The 20,695-nt window shown below is 39.7% G+C and overlaps 2 protein-coding genes across 3 annotated transcripts in view; one reads left to right on the top strand and one right to left on the bottom strand.

Annotated features, from left to right (window-relative positions):
• Positions 1-20,695, top strand: part of ARHGAP6 (Rho GTPase activating protein 6) — a 454,057-nt gene that overhangs the window by 336,588 nt on the left and 96,774 nt on the right. The window lies entirely within an intron of this gene.
• On the bottom strand, positions 1,055-8,214 carry AMELX (amelogenin X-linked). Its single transcript, XM_029930917.1, has 7 exons — positions 8,161-8,214; positions 6,778-6,843; positions 4,820-4,867; positions 3,526-3,570; positions 3,418-3,462; positions 2,726-3,148; positions 1,055-1,129 (listed from the first exon to the last, which is right to left on the bottom strand). Exons 2-7 carry the CDS (start codon positions 6,829-6,831, stop codon positions 1,124-1,126), a joined length of 621 nt encoding a protein of 206 aa, XP_029786777.1. The 5' UTR covers positions 6,832-6,843; positions 8,161-8,214; the 3' UTR covers positions 1,055-1,123.

The raw sequence follows: 20,695 nt of genomic DNA, 5'->3' as shown, positions 1-20,695 counted from the left end.
GATTCCTTAAGGATGGGAACTTATTCTTTTTACCGAGGAATGGAATTGTGCCTTAACCTAAAGGGTGATAAATAAATTTTACTAAATTGATTGAAATTAGCTTATGAGAATTAATGAAAAGTTTTCTTACTTTGTCATGAAATCTAAATTCCTTTAAATCAAGGGGTTTTTTTTTGTTTAAATATCAAGACCCTCCCAGTAAAATTATGTTTATTCATTCCAGAAAATGATTAAGGAGGCTTGATCATAAAGGTACTGGAATAAAGTGACTGTGGGTGCTGTGTAATGTAAACCCTAAAAAGATTGTTTACAATTCTGTGTGGGTGTAGGAGGAAAAAAAGATTCAAATATCAATATGAGTGGGAAAGAAAACTTGTATGCATCCATTTCATGCATCTGTTAACATTTGGAAGGCTATATAGTACGGTTTATCATCTTAAAAATTATTAAGTGAAAGAAATGACTTGTATACAAAATTCACTGTGATTCTCTATTTGAAGCTCCATTTAATAAAAGTTTTCTTAGGAAAACAAATTACCCCAAGAATGTAAAATTCAGTACATTATTGTACATACCACATAATTTTGTTAAAAAAATCTTTTTCGGTAGAATGAGATCAAAGATTGGATTTTGGTTACTAATATGGTGTGATGTATAAAGCCAGTGTTCCAAGTCTTGTATCTGTTTTGTAATATAAACATTTCTCAAGAGCTTATTTTTTCCAATTTGAGGAATTCTTCATATAAACTTCCTTTCATTTGGTTCAGGTTCAGTGACTATACATGTTCATAATTTTTCACTTTATCTACTATTATAACTACTGTATGAACTTCGGGTGTTTTTTGTAATGTTTTGAGTTTGTATGAATTCTCTCTAAAAGGGAAAACCTTATTCAATAATAGCCATTTATAATAAGTTCTCTTAAGTGACGCAAAATTTTAAGCTTAATTCAGCACAGAGACATGGATGATTTTTAAGCCATTTTATTGTTTGCTAACAGTACTGATTTTTAGTTACAGCTTTTACTAAGAGAAGTGATGGCAGGCGAAATTCATCGTTTTCTTGTGTCATTCTGAAAGCACCTGAAGTGTTTCCTTCAGTCCTCTTCCCATTTTCTGATCTCTTAATCCTGAAAATTAATAACAAAAGGAAGAACCAAAATAACTTACAAACATTCCTAATGAGTATCATTTACATCACATGTATGGCTTCAGTTTTGTCAGAGCAATATACAACCATTTAAGTTGAACTCTGATAGTCAAAGTTTCTTTGTTATCTCCTTGTCATTAGGTAGAAGGTATCCAGAATGGACAGCTTTGCCTTCCGGACACCTACAGCTATTATTTACTAGTAAAATAACAGTAGCTACCCTTTACTGAGTACTTCCTGCATGCCAGGCTCTGAGCTCATCACTTGATTTTATTTTCTGTAAAACAACCCTCAGAAGCTATCAATATTTATACTCCGATTTTACACAGGAGTTTTAAACAGTTCAGACTACCTGCCCAAAGTCACCTTTCCATAAATAGTTCTGCCAAGATGTGAACACATTATAAAGCTCATGACTTTAATCATTAATAAAGAGATAAATAAATGCATTTTCTATACAGAGGGAACAGTACTTTGGGCTAGTAATCAACTATAGGCACCAAATTATTTGGGATACAATTTCAAACATCCTGCCCCATTTTCTCCATAGATATGCTCGTAATTGTGAAGCCATATGTGGCATATACTATAATTTTTTGTTGGGAAAGTGTGGTAGCTGTCCTTGGACAGAGGGTCAAAATTATCTGAGTTAGTCACTTTCTCTTATTTTCAAAAAGGGAAAACACCCATGGATTTGAAGTAACTTGTACAATACTGTTTCCTCTGTGAAAGCAGAGTCAGAACTGGAAGCTGGGTATCCTAGCTTCCCATCCAGGTCATTTCCATCACGCCCCTCACTGCTTCTCAAGAGAAAATCCTCAGTAGCATTTATAACTTGGAGTTACATTTGGATACACACATGCAGTAGAATTATATAATCTCATATGTACAGAATAAGGGTTTGGGAACATGGATATGAGTCATTTATTTTATTGGCTATTTCCCACTCATTTGGAAGAGTTTTCTATAATGCAATTAATTTTGTGCTTAATTGTGAAAACTTCTTGCTAAATGATTAATCTATAGAACTCAGCTCTGAAAAGGAATCTAGTAGACTGTCTCGCTTCCTCCAAGAGAGATTAAAAAAAACCACTCTAGACAGATAATCTTCCTTTAAAGAGATTAACAGGGTCCTCAAAGAGATTTCCCACCTACCTTTTGTAGCCTGTTCAAATATTTGCATCCTCCTCACTCTCAAAAATTACCCCACCTTTTTTTTTTCTTCCGTGCGAATCTGGCCTATTCTTGCTAGCCAAATCCTTGAAATATAAGGAAAACTGATATTCCCTTATACTGCTATGCTTAAAATTAATGAGTTTCAGTAGTACATATTCTAGAAGAAATCAAAATAATCTTAGAACTTAAACCCACCATGAAAACTATGGCCTTAATTACTAAGCCTCATAGATAAACTTGTTTATAATATAAAGTTACAACCCACGCTTGAACTAATAGAGTCATTGACCTGTAGCTACTGAAACTCTAGACCCTGGGTTACTTGAGAACTTAGAAGTCTGGGGGCCAATTTTGCTTTACCATTTTCTCAGATGTTATAGTGGCTTCAAGGGATACTCACCACTTCCTCCCGCTTGGTCTTGTCTGTTGCTGGCCAAGCTTCCAGAGGCAGGTCAGGAAGCATGGGGGGCAGAGGCTGTATGGGGAACATCGGAGGCAAAGGCTGTGGCGGCAGGGGCTGGATGGGGTGCACGGGTGGCTGGGGCTGGATGGGCTGGTGAGGCTGCGGCTGGACGGGCTGGGGCTGGAAGGGCGGCTGGGCAGGCAGAGGGAGGTTTGTCTGGTGGTGTTGGGTTGGAGTCATGGAGTGTTGGCCAGGAACTGGCATCATTGGTTGCTGGGGGACCACGGGCTGCTGAGCTGGCACCATGGGGATGTGGTGATGAGGCTGTAGGGCGTGATTCGGGGGATTCTGCTGGGACAGCACGGGAATGATTTGGTGGTGCAGCCATCCACCCATGGGTTCGTAACCATAGGAAGGGTACTGGTGAGAAACAAAGAGTCAGGTTTACCATCGGCTCCATTGACTTCCAACTGGAGAAGTAGTCATGTTTTCTTTGTCACTATGATTATGAATATTTATGCATTTTTTTCCTGTGCAAGAATTTCTAACTGTGTACACAGATATGACATTTTACAAACTGGATTTTCCATTAGTGTCTTTATGTGGCATAGATATGTTAATTTCACTTAAAAGGGAATTGAAATACATGCTTGATATTTTAAGGGACTAAAGAACAAAAATGTACATACCGGATGCCTTATCATGTTCTGGTACCACTTCAGAGGAGTAAGCACCTTAAGAAAAAGAGACATTAGAATATATTTGCTTTAATTTAGTTACATGAAATGTAGACTCACTGATGATACAGTCCTGTCAATATTGATAGCCTGAAAATGTGAGTTCTGCAGATGAAAGAATAAGGTAAGCATTTGTCAAGTGCTTCCTATGTGTTGTGCACTACATTACATCCATCACACAGTTTTCATGTTTTCTCACATACTCTGAGGCAAGTATCATGACACTGACTTTTACAGACAAGGTTGTGGGGAGTTAGAAAGGTGCATGAGCTTGACTGAGGTCACAAAGGTAGTAATTCTGTTTAATTCCACAGCTCCTGCTCTTCTTTGCAAGAGCAAAGTAAAACAAAAAAATTAATGTGATGTAACATTAGTCATATCTTTTTTTTGATTTGATATCACAAAGAAAAAGTAAAAGAAGTGGAAGGACTGTCCCTCCTCCTAGAAACAGATTTTCTGGTCAAATATGTCAACCTTTTAAGGTTTCATAGAAAATCTTGCCTCAAATTCTTATTAGTCAAACTTGGCCTCAGCTTATGTATGAGGAAACAGATTCACAGAGTGTCATCTGAACCTATGAAAGAAGTCAGAGTTTCATACCTTTTTAAACAGTATATACTTGGTTAAAACCTCAGTTCTACTACATTTGATATGAATACAACAAACAATTACTGACCTTGCTCAAATTATACATGACAGAACACCTTCTGTATTGTGTAACTGTTTTGCTCCTCAAGCCATATTTTGAAGTGTGGGTATTCTAATTATTTCCCTTCTCCAGATGAGGAAACCAAAGTTTTAAAGAGAGAAAATGATTTGCCAAAGGTCACGTGATTAGAACGGGGTTGAGGAGAGCCTCAAACCTGATTTCCAGAAATCTCGTACTTTCCATTGCTCTGCAGAATGTCTGATAGACCACTTGGTCACTTATCATCGATCTTTTAGCAAAGACAAATGAAGGAGACACATAGAGTGTGAACATCTTAGAATTAGGAACTTCTAGCTGGACAGGATCTTTAATACCATCCTTGCTGACTCCCCCAACCTTTACAGGCTGAACAGCTTTGCTGTTCACTTTCTGCCCTCCCACGGAGCCCCACCCTGAGTGGTAGTTCATGGTGGATAATTCTATAGCCATATAAGGAGGAGAAACTGAGTCAGAGAGGCCAAGTAGGAGTGTGCTGGGGCAATGCAGGCTTCAAGCAACCCATCAGGGCTTAAACCAGGAAGCTCGTAATGGGAACTGAAAAAGCAGGACTGAGAAACATCTTGAAGAATCAACACACTATTCTTTACAGAGCCCAGGGCATTGTTAAGTCAAACAATGGTCAAAATTAGTAAAGAGAAAAATTACCTCATAGCTGAAGTTGATATAACCAGGGTGCCCAGGATGAGGTGGTAGCTTTTATAGAGGGGGAAAGGAGTAGAAAAAGAAAGAGGGAGAGAAGGGGGGGAGAGAGAGAGAGAGAAAGGGAGAGAGAGAGGAAGAGATTAAGTCAATATGCAATTGTTCACATCAAGAGAGACTGAAGCTACTTAAAAAAAATCTATATGGTGCAGAATATATTTGAGGTCTACTTTTAGTTTGAACATGTACACTGTGTAGGACAGGAGCCCTCTTCTTTTAAAGAGGTCCAGAGCAACTAAATGACTTTTCCCAAGACCTGGAAGCAAAAACCAGACACATTTATCCTCCGGTGATCCTTGACACCCTCCCCCATCCATGCTGTAAATTAATCCTACTCTACCCCATCCACCATTTTATGTCTTAATGCAACTCACTCCACGTTGGAAAGAGAGATGTGTTTCTCCGACACAATTATGAAATACCAGCAAGAAGAGAACTGTCTCACAAACATTCCCTTATAGATCCAGAGGCGGAGAAGTGCTTAAGTATCAAAGAGATTCCTCACGATTGATGTGCAAAGCACATCCTCAACAACACAGAAAACAACTGCCTGTGAATTATTGATGAACGGGAGATGGGTGCAGTAAAGTGGAAACATTATAAATCCCGTGGAAAGTGAAAGAGTTGACTTAGACTGCCTCTTTTTATTATTCTGTCAAAGCTTTTTTTTTTATGGCAGAAAGCACATAAAGTTCAAAAAAAAAATCAGCCTGAATAAGGATCTAAACCAGGACTCTGTGCCCTGTCAAAAGTGGAGGCCGTGTGGTTGATGAGTGCGCTGCGCAGTTCTGGTTGGCCCTGGAGTTGGGGAGAGGGAGACGAGAGGATCGTGCTGAACATCTCCCTCGGACATCGAGCTCATTAAGGCTCCATGAGTTGTAAATGCTCGGAGTTTTGAAGGTTTATTTGCTCTCATCTGAGTGTGAGCTACTTTCGTTAGGTTACTGCCTTTCCTTTACTTTCTTGCTATACACCCTCAGGGAGTAGGGGTGCTGAATTGAGGAGTGGAAAGAGGCTCAATTTGTAAGGCAGGGGCCCCTCAGGGGACTAGAAATTGCCACAATGCAGGGTTTCAGGAAGGCAGAGCACAGAATCTTGGTCTTGTGGGTGAGAGAGGAAGACAGGAGGCAGGTATGCAAGCTTTGCTGGCTTCTGGTTGTATCAACTGTCCCTTATGCCACCGAAAAGCAGTTGGGTTCTGCTTTGCCTGATAGAGATCTAAGCTCTCTGACCTGACGTAATTATGTCTAAAGAGAATGGGCCAGACTTCCTGCTCCGTGGTACGTGTGAATGTACCGCATGCATTGGGCATGGGTGGGATTCTGGACAACCACACAGAAGCACCATGTGCTTATTAGCAGGTGCACCCAAAGGGATGCGGCCTCTGACAACAGGGAGAGGGCTCAAGAAAGAAATTCATAATGCAGAAACCGTGCCCTCTGAAGGGTAACAGCAGTGGAGTGTGGAGGGCAGGAAGAGAGTGGGACACTTGTGAGAAATTAGGTTTTAGAGAACACTGGCATTTTTGTAGGATTTGGCTAAAGCTGATTAAGCATTTTCTCTGGAGGCCTTTCAAGGGTCCCTTCCAAAAGTTTCCTCCATCTAGAGATGGGCAATGATATTTACAAGCTAATTGTTTACACGGAATCTCCTGAGGTGCTTGTTAAAATGCAGAGTCCTGGGCACTGCCCCCACTCCAGCTGTATTGAATCAGAATCTTGGATGGAGACGTCTGAATATTTTTTATATCACAAGCTCTTCAAAGTGTTTCTTAAATACAGAGACATTTGAGGACATCTGATCTTGCACTGTCTTAAACCCTAAAGTTTACCAACTGTGGGGCAGATTTTTATTTCCAAGCTTGTGCAATTGGATATTGGCTTATGCAGGGGTGTTTTACTCACGGGCATAGCAAAGGCTGCTCCCAGGAGACAGGCAAACAAGATCCAGGTCCCCATTTCTTGCTGGCCCTGAAACAGAAGTTTACACCTAAATCTCCTTGCAAATATGGACACAATACTCCATAAACCCCACACAATCCATATTAGGCTGTTGCTAGTAAAAGGGATAGGACCATTCTTGGCAAGGTTACTTCATTCACATGTGATTTCCAGTTCTTAGCTCATTTCATTGCTTTTGGAATCACGATAGTGACAAAGATGCTTCTCACTCAGGTCTAGAGAAGAACAAATTGTAGCTATGCGAGATGTCAATCTATCATTACAGGACTTGGTTGCTACTTTCCTCTACCTGGGTAGCCTGTGGATTCCTAGGAGCTAAATGTAGCATATGATCAATGATCATAAAGAATAGAGTTTGTTCTAAAAGCTGAGGAGACCTTCTAGGTGCACAGTATTGGATATATTTAGAACAGGCTGCACAAAAATGTTTTTTTTTTTTTTGGCATGGTGCACCTGAGCGTTGCTACTGTTAAAAACAAAGATTAATTGTCTGAGAAAAGGCATTAAGGAATTTACCATAACAGAGTAAGGAAGGAGTGGAGTTAAGTTCCAGATGTTTCAACTGGTAGGACTTCAGGCAAGACCCTCAGGTGATATCTCTGAGCTCCAGATGGGGAGCAAAAGATGTGGTTACGAGGAAGGGAGAGGACCATGCTAACACAGTATGATCATTCCATGAATTTTGAATGACTTCTGCATGAACAATTTCATGTTTAGTCAATGATATCTTCCTTTTGTTTGGCATCGCACTGTAATTATACGCTTGATGACCCTTGGGACATGAAGCAGACTAGGCCATCCTAAAATAGGCACATCGCTTTGTGGTACAAATTATCAGCTATGGAAAGAAATTCAAGAAAGCTCTTGAATCCTGCGAAAAAAGTGAATCTCATGTGTAATAATGCCGGTTGTACAAAGTGCACTGATGTGCTCTACCTCCTAAATCTTTTTTTTTTTTTTAGTTTGAATTAATGAGAAAAAAATCCACATTTAGTTGGTGCTTCTACTTGATGTAATTAAATAAAATGGCATTTAAAGTAGCATTTTCACAGCCTGTGAAAAATCATTTTTATCTTAATTGGTAAGTAATGAAAATAAATATTTTGCTGTGAAATTTGGTCCCCAAAAGTGCTGCATTAGAAAGTAAAATAATTCATGTAAGTAATCAGAGCCTAATTTAATTATGGTCTGACTGAAGAAGTAACTGAATATGACAACCTAAAATATTAGAAACGCATAATACATTTGAATCTTTTGTACATGAAATGCAGTAAAGAAAATGAATATGATAGAAAGGATACCAAATTACGAATAAAATCCACATACCTTTGAATGTTTGTATTCAGAGGAAGTTCCTGTCTGAAACTCAGGGATGCTTGATCCTTTAGATTTCTTCCAACTAACAGCTCAATTTATATCATTTACAGCATCTAGAACAACCAATCAGATCTCTGAAGGAAAATGTGTTGAGTATAACTAAAAACCCCTGTATCATGAAGTTTTAAAAACTGAGACCAAGCAGAAGGCTGCATGTTGTGATTAGTGCATATAGAGTCTTTCATTATGGGCAATAATAGGTTTAACGGGCAAAAAATTTCATCGGATTTTTTTAAGTCAGCAAATAAGTTGACTGCACATGCTGATACATTCAAAGTTACTTTCAAGAAGGGCTATGTCATTGTCTGTTCCCTGCTTCTGGCAAACCTAACGTTGTTCTTTAACCAAAAGGTTAGATGGTTGAGTTTCTCTAGTGTAATCAACATGTCCCCTAGGGTTGTCATCCCTTTCAGATCAGGATAAGTTGATTCAAACCCCTTTTCTGGTAAAACACCAAAGTTCTCCCCAATATTTCTTGGAGGAATTATAAGTTCGGGACCCCCACTGCTCTATTTTCTACTTCCATTGAATGTATTCTCTCTGTTCCCTGTGGTCATTGCTCTATCGCCACTCTGGTGTCCACTGACAGAGGGGAAAAAGTCACTTCTTCTTGGCCCCATCCTAGGCCCCATCTGCTCTCCAAGGAACCATGAACTCAAGATTATCACAGGAGCAGAACTTTTGCTGCTGATCTGAAGGACAAGGCTAGAAATGATGTCACACACCAGACTGCACACTTAAACATTGTGTGCGGGACATTGCTCTGGTTTCCCCGTCCAACATAACAACTCAGCCTCTCTCAGGATGATGGTCCTTTGTGCCCTCATCCTTCTGACCCATTCCCACGTTCTCTTATAAGCAGTTCCACATTCCTCTTTCTTTTTCAGAGCCTCTTGACATCCCCTTCAGATGTCATTGTTCCCATGTTCTCAGCAGCCTCTCCTTTGCCTAAACAACAAAAACCAAATTTCTTCTCGCTCTCAAAGGACCTATGAGCTAGCTTTTAAATGCATGTCATTTATCCTTCTACCTTAGTAAAGCACATGGATTTTTTTTCTTTTTATCCTAGGGTCCAATTAGTTAAAAAGCAAATCTGTAACTGGTAGTAAGAGGTAGCCGATGAGTTATCTATCAATATTACATCAGTAAAGGAAATACTGAATATATACCCAGACAGTATTGGCAGTGTAACCAGATCTCTTTTACTACTTAAGTAATATTTTTAAAGTTTGTGCATATATGTATATTTTTATAAACATGCTCCACATTGGCTGAATTAAATTCAGAGAGAAAATACCCATGAAAGGCAGTGTAGTACTATTAAGAACTAGAGCCTAGACTTACATGGGTACTGACCCCAAGGGTTGAGGGACCACTGACAAGATGCCTAGCCTATTTGAGGCTCAGTTTCCTCATCAGTAGAATGGGAATAATTATAGAACCTACCTGCAAGGATTAGTTTAAAACTAAATGAGAAGCATCTCTGGAAGACATGGAAAGTCCCCAACCCCATCACTTGGAGTGCAGTAAATGTTTAAAAAATGCTAATAAATAAGATTCTGATTTGACCTTTACAGGTGAATTAGTAAGGAATGAATAACCATGGTGAAGAAAGGTAGATCTTTCAATCAGAGTTTCAATCAGAGAGAGAGAGATTGCAAAGATGGAAGTAGAAGATGATGACAGGTGAAAGGTATGAATGAAAGGAAATATAGAATATAGTCCTAAAAGCCACTTGTGCCCAGGGTTTGCATTTACTTGTGAATATGTTTACCGATGGCTTGTAGAAGAGGATTGGCATCCGCTTACTTAGAAGAGGAGGAGATTGGGGGGTTGTGCAGCAAAGTGGTAAGGGAAAAGAGGAGGGAGAGGAAGGGTGATGTAGATCACATCGTGTTCTTTTTTCATCTTTTTTCCCCTAGTTTATTTAATTACATATATTGGTGTCTGAAAGGATTCAGGACATGTTTTTCCTGCAAATTTGTGATTAATCTCTACTAATAGGGCCACTGGTGAACTATTAGAGGTCTTGTAGTTTTACAGAATTTATCTCATTACTTTCTGTCACGTTTCAAGAATGAGAGACTCGTATTTGTTGACAAGGATCAACAGAAAGATCCCCCATTGTGGCATTAATTTCTCTGGTCCACTGGAGAGTGAGTTATAGCTAATTCACTATGGACAGTTGTTCAGGCTTTGATTGCAAATGCACTCGAAATTATGTGGCTCTTTCTGTTTATTTTCTCCCACTGCATATTCTGAGTCATCGGGTATTAAAATATGGATTTCTCGGCTTGAATTTTCTTCCACTAATTTAGGTCCCACAAATTCAGTTTAAAAGTTAATGTTTTGGGAGAAAAACAAAATTTCAATTACAATTCTTTCTATAAGCAGTTATTTCACTCATGAATAAGTTGAGTTTGTAAAAAAAAAAAAACAGGATTTACTAGGTTGACTGCTTATTTTGTTATGTGGAGGCTATAACATTTCCAGAGTATTTGTGGTCTTGTAGTTTTGCTCTTTGATGTCAAATACTGTCTTTTCCTTTTTTAAATATGTCACTATTTTAAACAATGTATCATCAGCATAAAATATTTCTTTCTATGGCATCATCTCTGGAATAGCTACAACAAGATGACTCTAGAATGTGTCTTCACTCACTTATGCATTCATTCCAAATATATATGTTGAGTACCTACAAACCTGAGACCATTCATATCACTAACGGGCACAACTACATGCATGACTTGGTTACTGTTTCTGAAAGCTTTTCTCCAAAATGTACAGTGAATAAACACCCTTATAATTTATAGGTTCTCATTCTTGCTTAGTGGAAAGGAGGCACATCCAAGAAAGGGTTATACAAAAATCACATTTGGGACACCTTCTGTCCCAGAAACAGCTGCCCTAAATCCTTCCTGAGACCTGTAGGATTAACCAGGGCCACAACACAGGCAATTCATGTGGAAGGACCTCAGGCTGGGAGGCTGTCAACTCTTTTTGGCACAGATCAAAAACCAGATGATTTCTGCCTGCCAGTGGTCGGAGATGAGGAAAGCAACGCGTTAATCCCAGGCAGCCAGAATCTGACCCAGCACTATTATGTCTCCTCACTTTGGACCAATTGCATCTGTTTAATGAAGAAAGACCATGGTAGTCAAGAACTCAGGCAGCCTTGACTCTGAAAGGGAGCATATCTTAAACGTCTTCACCTCCTGCAACGCCCGGCTTCACATCTCAGGCACTCAACAGCAACGACAACAGACTTTATAGTTATTCTTTCTCTTGACTTGCAACTCATCACATTTTGCTCTCTCCATGTTGCTTATGCTAACAACTTTTCCCCTTCTGATTTGCTGCTCCTAATTCACAGGGTGCTGGGGAAATCTTACGTCCAAGCTTGTTAGAATTCTGGATAGACTGCAAGTAAAGAGAGGCTCTGAGTGGTGTTGGCTCTGATGTTCACGTATGGGAAAAGCTCAAGCATTTCCGTCTTGTGGTGTTGAGTTTTGACTGCTGGGGGATGTTTTGTTTTGTTTGGGGGTTTCATGAACTTCCTGTTTTTTAGCGGGGATTGACATATGTGGGCGCTCTTGGGAGAAGTCAGGTGTTAGGAGATCCAGAAGCCTTTTTTAATTTATCAGAGCTCAACTCTTGAATCTTCTTCTAAAGCAGGTCCAGGATTGTCCAATGTTCTGGAATAATTTCAAGAGTGAGTATTCTGAAGTAATTAGAGTCAACGTCAACCTCTAAATGTTTCTTCTGTGGACATACACTTATAAGAAAATATTGTGGTTTTTGCCAGAGTGTATTCATACCTTCTTCAGAACTCAGGCACACCACCACTAAGTGATTCCAATAAACACAGTGACTTCCCTTTACAACTCTGGGAAGTCAGATATTGTGTCTTACACTTCCCTGTGAGCTCTTTGTTACTTAGAAAAATCTCTTTTACAAGCTAGGTGCTAGATGGATGTGTTGATCAGTTGAAGAAAATGTAGAGAAGTTCTTCATGACATTATGAAAATGTAAAAAAAAAAGTACTTAATCTATGTGGATTCTCCGTAGACAAAGAAACCAAGATTTCTTCTTTTAAAGATTTTATTTTCAAGTAATCTCTACACCCAACGTGAGCTCAAACTCATGACCCTGAGATCAAGAGTTGCACACTCTACTAACTGAGCCAGCCAGGTGCCCCTTGATTGCTTGATTCAGTGATCTTGCTGGGCCTTTTAAACAGCTAGGATGGATAACTCAGCATGCTGTCAATGTTCCCTGTAGACTTTCAAGCAAATGGCCTTTAGTAAGAATTTTAAAAGAGAGATACTGTAAAAGGTTTAGAATCCATTATCTTAGGGTCCTCATTATATTTGGCTCCCATCTGTTAATTTAAACTGTAATATACTATAAGCGAGTATACTATGGTATATCCACTTGATCTTTTCTTTTTTTGTGACTAAGTTTGCCTAAGATAATAAAGCTTTTATTAGTAGTAGTATTTATTATTATTTTTCCCCCTTAGGCTTCTAGAATGACTTCAGCCCAAGGAGCAATTTGAAAAGAATAACAACAAAAAACCCTCTCTCACTCACATTCACATACTTTATTGATTGCAAAGCATTAGTACCTATTCCAGAATGCCCTGTAATCGACTATGTTTTATGGCTGGTTGTTTGAAGCTGTGAACAAAAAAAGAGAGATCTTCTACTGGCTAACAGCATTTAATAAGTGCGTAGACTTGGGATGGGGAGCATAAGAAAAGCAGTAACAGAGGTAGGGAATCAGACAGCAAAAAGGCTCAAGTAAGAAAAGGGAAATGGGGCAGTTGGTTAGGTGTCTGACTCTTGATTTCTGCTCAGGTCATGGTCTTGCTGTTCGTGGGTTCAAGCCACATGCTGGCATCCATGCTGATAGCCCAGAGCCTGCATGGGATTCTCTTTCCCTCTCTCTCTCCCCCTCCCCTGCTAGCATGTTCTTTCACTGGCTCACTGTCAAAAGAAATAAATAAGTAAACCTAAAAAATTAAAAAAAAACAAGAGGGAAATGCATTGCGGTGGTAATTCAAAGTGGTGATCAAAGATGGTGACAGGCTAAGCAAACCACAAGTGTCCTGAAAAGAAAAGATGAAACTTACAAATGAAGCAGTGGGAAATAAAACAGCTACACAAGAAAGGGAGGTGGCCCTTGGTCATAAGCTCTGAACATATCCCTCAAAGGCCAAAATTGTCACATGACTTCAGCAGCCACTACCGAGCACTTAGTATACGCCTAATGCAGTCATCGACCTTGGAGTACAAATGTGAATAGGACAGTGGTCCAGTTCTCAAACTACTCACAGCCCCTGGAATCCTCCAGAGAATTCTGGAAGTTGGAACAAACAATCCTTCTTGACTTCAGGAAACTAACACACTCTGTGCTTGTGTGTCCAAGGCTGAGAAAGGGCTGATGAGGGAGCAGAGGGAGAGTAGCAACACCAAAAGGCATGTGGGGGGCTATGGTAAAGGTGGGCTCTCTAGAGTATTCCAGTAGTTCTTTGGCTGGATTGGGAAGCGCCGTATTAATTGTAATAAGACCACTTCAGTCTTTCGGCCCATAGTCCTATGCTCTCTGTTTCTGCAGTGATTGTGCATTAACTGATGCTCACACACTGAGTCATCGGACGGGCAGAGTCCATTATAGGCAGCACCTGCTGCTTCCGCTATGAACTAACATTGAGAACGAAATGTCAACCCACGGGGGGCTGGTCAAATCAATGATGGCACATGGAATATTCAAAGGGGGGTGTTCGTCTGTATTTGTTGACATAGAAAAATGTTTGTGTCATGTAGTTCAGTGAAAAAAAATAGATATTCAGAGTTCTCTTTCTCTAAAATGATTCTTTCTCCTCCTTTTCCTTCTTTTCCCTCTCTCCCTCCCTCTCTCCCTTTTTCTCCATTTGAGGAGAGAGTCACCGAAATATTACCAGTGCTTATCTAAGAGTCTCATTTCTGAAAGTCTCTGGGAAGCCAAGATTTTATTTTATTTATTCTAAATAATCCATGAGTGGGACAAATGAAGGAAAGATACAAGAGGTTTGGGGTATAATTTCTCATTTGTGTTCAGTAAGAGTGATGAGTGACAGTGCTATATTTCTCAGAAGGAAAACACACAAAGGTGAACATAAACTCAAAGACAAAAACATAATTGTTTAAAGAGATAGGGCCCCTTTAAGTTAGTAGTAGAAAATAGCCTAATCATATCAATTTTCACAGAAAGGGCTCAGACAGCTTGTAATTTGAGAGATCTGTAAGCATTTGCTAAATACCTGGTGGGTTATAATTAACAGGTAACTGTCGGGAATGAAAACATTACATCTGTGTTAACAGAGATAACACAGGAATGTAAACACCAGCATTTTTTTTTCCTGCTTATTGGGCAAAACACACCAAAGTAAGTTGCATTTACCTACTGGGATTCAGCATAGACACACACAGACTGGGTATTTTCTGAACAAAAACCACATGCGATGGTGGAGAGAACTTTTCTTTGGGAGGACAGCCTAGGTTAGAATTGTGCTTGGGTCGCTGACCCATGCATGATGCCAGACCTTAGCCAATGTTCTTGACCCTTTGGTATACTTATCTTACTGCCTGGAAAATGGGAAGACATCAGTAAGGGAAAGCTAGTGATGTCATTCAGTATACATTCGACTCTCCGTAAACATCATTTCCAATATTGAGAGTGGCAGTTTTAGTAATTGCTTAAGGGGAAAAGGGAGCAAATTTAATGAAGCCTAGAAATAAGTCACCGCCTGAGAGGTTGGAAAGGATCGTTCTCACGTATTTGCTCTGCCGAGTTTCCCCTGTGGTTCTTGGACAGAACATTCTTACATTGTTACATTTTAGTGGCACCCTTTTCATCTCTGTCTCTTAAAGAAGCGCCCACAGGAGTAGAAATACAAAATGTCAGAATGGTTTGCTTGGGATCTGCCCATTCTACAGGAAACAAGAGACACGTGGTGGGACCGAAAGTATCAGCGATGTGCTGTCACTCCTGGTAAACACTCCAGTTATTGTTTTCGCTACTGGCCCCTGGAACATGGACAGAGTGGCTTCCCAGTGAGCATCCGCTTCCTCACATCCCTGACTTGGGTTAAGATCCAGTGATAGCATAGCCTGTGTTTAAAAAAAAAAAACATATTTTGAGTGGTATGTCTGCTTGGAGTACTAACTAGATTTGAAGCTGATATAATTCAGAGGAATGAAAGAATTCAGGAAGAAGCCCAGAAATTAATTTAATTCTACCCACATGCATTTTATTATCGGGGATTTTTACTTGAAATGAAATTAAACAGATGCACTTGTCTGTCACAGAAATCTGTGGCGTAAGTGCAAGTTTGTTCTAGTTATAGACGACATTTTCTCCAGGATAATGCTAACAGTTTTAGAAAAATATTAATAAAATCTCCATTTTTTTTTGTCTTACCTAGTGTATCATCTTTATCATCATCATGGTCTCAGGAGAATCATAGTCACATGCTAAGTTTATTCTCAAAAGCATTTCGCACATCTCTAGAATTTTTTAATCATTAGTATAAAATATTTACTGATAATCTGTAACTTGCAAGGCATAGGACACATATAAATATATGGCATGATATCCACCTGATGGAAGAGTATTTAGCTATAAAAAGGAATGAAGTGTTGGGGCACCTGGGTGGCTCAGTCAGTGAAGCATCTGACTCTTGATTTTGGCTCAGGTCATGATCTCATGATCCATGAGTTTGAGCCCCACATCGGGCTCTGTACTGGCAGTGTGGAGCTTGCTTGGGAATCTCTCTTTCCTCCCTCTCTGTCCCTCCCCTGCTGGCATGCTCTCTCCCTCTCTGTCAAAATAAATAAATAAGCATTAAATTTTTTTTTAATGATAAAGAGTTGCATAGGGAAGGTAGCAGTATAGTTATTTGGAGGAAATTATTGTTCAAAAAATATCTGGTGGGGGAAATCACCCATTTTTCAGATTTTTAAAAGGGACTAAAATTATTATTAAGAAAATAAATAAAAGTAAATGGAATATGCCAGTGGTGTTCTTCATTATAAGGCTTGGAACTGTGTGTGCTGCTCATAATTGAAAAAGTATACAATTTAAATTTGGCATGGTCTGTGTTAGGACCGTAAAGGTGTATTAATGGTTCCCAACAAGTTTTGTTTAACTCAGTGTTAAAATTGACCCCACGAGCAAGCAAAAAGAAGCATGACATTTGATTTATACTGTGGCTAATGAAAACAAGTGGGCAATCACAGTTTAGTCATATCTCATTAATCTAACATGGTCTAAGGACTGGAGGAAAGAGAGGAAGTGTGTGGGCCTCAGAAATACGTAAATTTCAGAAAAATCACGTTACAAGCATGACCTTTTTTCTGTTCAGAAACGCATGAGTGGAGGAGGCCCTCGTCCTCCCTGGTAACTCACTTATAGATGAATGGGCTAAAAGAAATCATGCCTTCTGTCCACTCTCATCCTCAAGATGTGCCCTGCTCAGAGTGGGGATCTTAAAAGCGTTGAGGTAATAACTGGCATGTTTCCTGCTCTTGACTTTAAGGAAGTGTTTTTCTAAGTCTGCCTTAGGCTGTGGAGCCTTGACCATCTAGGAACTGACACCCTGTGTATGGCAGTGATATCAGACTAGTTAATAAACTCAAATTGTGTTTACAAGTCGGTTGCCATTACACATTGTCTTCTCTATAAATACAATTACAGAATGTTGCTTTTAGCTCTTGTTTATATCACGGATATAAATGAGTGCCTTAAATTCACGCTGACTTAAATTTATTTAGGGGCGCCTGGGTGGCTCAGTCAGTTAAGCGTCCAACTTTTGACTTTGGCTCAGATCATGATCTCGTGGTTGGTGAGTTCGAGCACAGAGCCTGCTAAGGATTCTCTCTCCCTGTCTCTCTGCCCCTCCCCTGGTCACACACACTCTCTCTCAAAAACAAAACAAACATTAACATTTAAAAATGTATTTAAAAATACATGTTCTAAAGATGTTTTCAAGATTTTAAATGTGTAATATTTATAAGATTTTTTCTTAACCTATTCTCCCACTCTGTCACTTAGGATGTAAATAGAGTATCTGAAGGAGTCTGGGTCTAACAAATCGGCTATAAAATTGGGTGAGAACAAAATTTCTAGAAAAACCTATCTGTGTGGTGGTTCATCTGGGAAGACCTGTTCCCACTCATCTCTTTATAGGATGATTGTAGGCATCAAATGAAATGGAATATATGTGTGTGTGTGTGTGTATGTATATATATGAATACATACAAATATATATATGCATATATATTCATTCCCAGTTTGATAAGTGCTCACCATGGTTAAAACTGTTCCATGTGCTTGATTTAGATCATTTCATTTGATCAGATATATATGAACAATGGTGAAACGTTTGAAGCCATAACATGGCTCCCATTCCACCTAGCTTCTGATTCAATTGGTCTGAACCACAGCTCCAGCTCTTACTTTATTTTTGAATCACCTGGGGAGCTTTCAAAAATGCTCATGGCTAGGAACATCTCCAGACACTTTGTTTCACCCTGGGGAGTCAGGGTTGGGATCCATGGGACATGATCTACCCACCTTACTGTATTTGAAAAGTTGTGGTTTTATCAACTTTGCCCATATTGGTGTTTTTTTTACTTTTAAGTGAACTTCCATTCAGTGCCATGGATCAATGAAGAACTCTCAACAGGATGACATTTGCAATTGATTAGAGACCAGTACAATCAGCCCCACAGTTTTATCACGATGGCAGACCCACAGTGAGCACTCAGCAGCCATTCGCTGGTGAGGGGCCAAAAGAGAGTTTCTTATGGTCTCTTGATTTTTTTTATGAGTATTTCATTTCAAACTTCATCTTTCAGAGACTGCATGACGCTGCTAAAATATTGATTCGATGAATGGGCACATTTCACAAACCACCCATCCAAGTGGGTTACTTTGGGTGCAGCTGTTTGGATTTTTCCTTCCTCTGAATATATGGTTTTGTTCATTTAATCAAACAGATCCAGTTGTTTTGCTGTTCTGTAGACACATTCTTTGTGTGGCCAAGAATCCCGTTTGCGGTGGCCACACCATAACTAGATTTGAATGTGGAACAACCCAGCACACAAGTGCTAATTTGAATCAATTGTTCAGATTGCCAGCAAAAAACCAACGTGACCTCCACCACTGGGTTCAATTAACAACCCTGCAGGCAAGGAATTGGGTTTATTTCATTATCATTTCCTTCATCCATCAACAGCCCTCATCTTCCTGAACAATGAAATAATAACAGTTTCAAACTGAAGGCATATTTTGTTCATCTTAACTTTCTCCTTATCCCTTTTTCTGAGTACAAACATAATACGTCTCTGTAAAGAAACTCAACGATATAGGTATGCACTAGGCAGAATGTCAAAGTCCCTGGGAATCCCGCCCTCAAGTGACAGTTACTGTTAGCCATTTGAGGATATAATTTCTGGAACTTTCTGTGCTTACACTAACACATATTTCCTGAAGAAATTATAGTAGACATATTGTCATGCTGTTCTGCAATGTCCTCATTTAACTTTATATGTAGTGGTCATCTTTCCACGTGTATACCGAGTGAGTGACTTCATTTTTCTGAACGGCTGCACAGAATTCTACTGAGTAGACATCCTGCCTCCTAGTGTATATATAATGCACACGTCGAAAGCCGCACAAGCTTACCATTTAATGAGTTTCCACAAAGCGAACACGACTATACCTGATGAGGAGGAAACATGACCAGCACCCAAGAGGCCCCTTGGACTCCCTTCCAGTCATTTCCCTCTGAGAGTAACTTCGAATCTGTTTTTCATAGCACACATTGGTTTTGCCTGATTTTATACTTTGTATTCGTGGTTTCATACAGTACATTTTCTTTGGTGTCAGACTTGTTTTGCTCAGAGTGATGTCTGTGGAATTCATTCATATTATTGTAGATGGTTGAACTTTGTTTATTCATTCTCCTTGCTATGTAGTATTCCACTGTGTGTGGATATACTGCAATTTATCTATTCTTCTTTGAAGGACATTTGGCTAGTTTACAGACTTTAGCCGTTGAAAATAATGCTATCATGAACATCCTAGCACACGTCTTTTGGTGACTATGGGCATGCATTTCTATTGATCTTATTTTGCTTTACTATCAGGGATGGTGCTGAAATGAGTATCCATGACTGTCTTGCACAGTTTGTAAATATTTCTATCACTACATTCTTAGAATTGCTGGGCCAAATGGTATGAACATTTACAGTTTGACTAGATATGGCAGAACTGTCCTCTGAAAATATTTTGACTTTTGAGCTGGGTCTGCACCCCAGGCAACCTACTGTGGCTGTATCCCTTTGCTGTTGCCATTATCTGTGACGCAGATGCTGCTGCCGTGCCTTGTGGACTACAAGGCAAAGCTAATGAGAACCAGAATCTTCTTTCTGGCCCTTTTCAGACACTCCCTAGTGGGCTAGTGCCTCTCTCATGCATCCAGTGAAAGGCAAACAAAAACTAAAATGACCTAATGTCCCAGGATGCCAGGGTATAGTGTGAAACTGCCGGCTGAAATGGTTGAGTAAATCAATGTTACAAGAAGACATGGCGCATGGACGCCATCCCTCTATGTGCCCTCCACCCCAGATAACCCCATTTCCCAGGTGGAGCTGGAGGTTTCCAACCTGCAAATGAGAATCATCTGTCTTACCAACAAATGGCCCATTCAAAATGCCCAGTTTTGAGGAGGCATGAGACCTGGGTAGTGTTTCCTAACCTTGGTACTCTTGACATTTAGGGTGGGATCATTCTTTGTTGTGGGCGTCTGTCCGGTGCACTGGATGGTGCTTGACAGCACGTTGGCCTCCTCGCACTACATGCCAGGAGCACCCCACCTCTCATTTGCGATGGCAGAAGATGCCTCCGGGCATTGCCATATGTCCCCTGGGAGGTAGAATCACCCCAGTTGAGGACCACTGGGCTGCCATTTACAGAAGACTGGCTCTAAATCAGATGATGTTCAGATTCTGGCTCCGCATTTTGTTCTGTGACCTTGGGGCAAAGTACCTAAACTCTCTGTACCTTACGTAGTTGGCTCGTACATGTATATGTTAATAGTAATACTTTCCTGAATCGTTTTTTTTTATAAAGATTAAATGAGATTCCTCATGTGATGCATGGAGTACAGTCTTCGACATAAAATAAGTATTCACAGTTGTTAGCCTTGTTAGTCGAAATCATTATTATTATTATTATTATTATCATCATCATCATCATCTAAAAGCTGAGGTGGTGGAAAAACTGTATTCTCTTTCTGGAAAAGGATGTGGATAATGTGTATTTGAAAAACATCAAAGGACAGTGGGTTCACAGCTCTTGGAACAGGCAGTGGGAAATGTGGAGAAAGCATTATTTAAGTGCTACAAAGGAAAACAACACCATTTTGTTGTACCTC

Source organism: Suricata suricatta, chromosome X (genome assembly GCF_006229205.1).
Source record: "Suricata suricatta isolate VVHF042 chromosome X, meerkat_22Aug2017_6uvM2_HiC, whole genome shotgun sequence".
In the NCBI taxonomy this organism is placed as follows: domain Eukaryota; kingdom Metazoa; phylum Chordata; class Mammalia; order Carnivora; family Herpestidae; genus Suricata; species Suricata suricatta.
The sequence above is the reverse complement of the archived record's forward strand: the minus strand, read 5'-3'. Positions and strand labels throughout refer to the sequence as shown.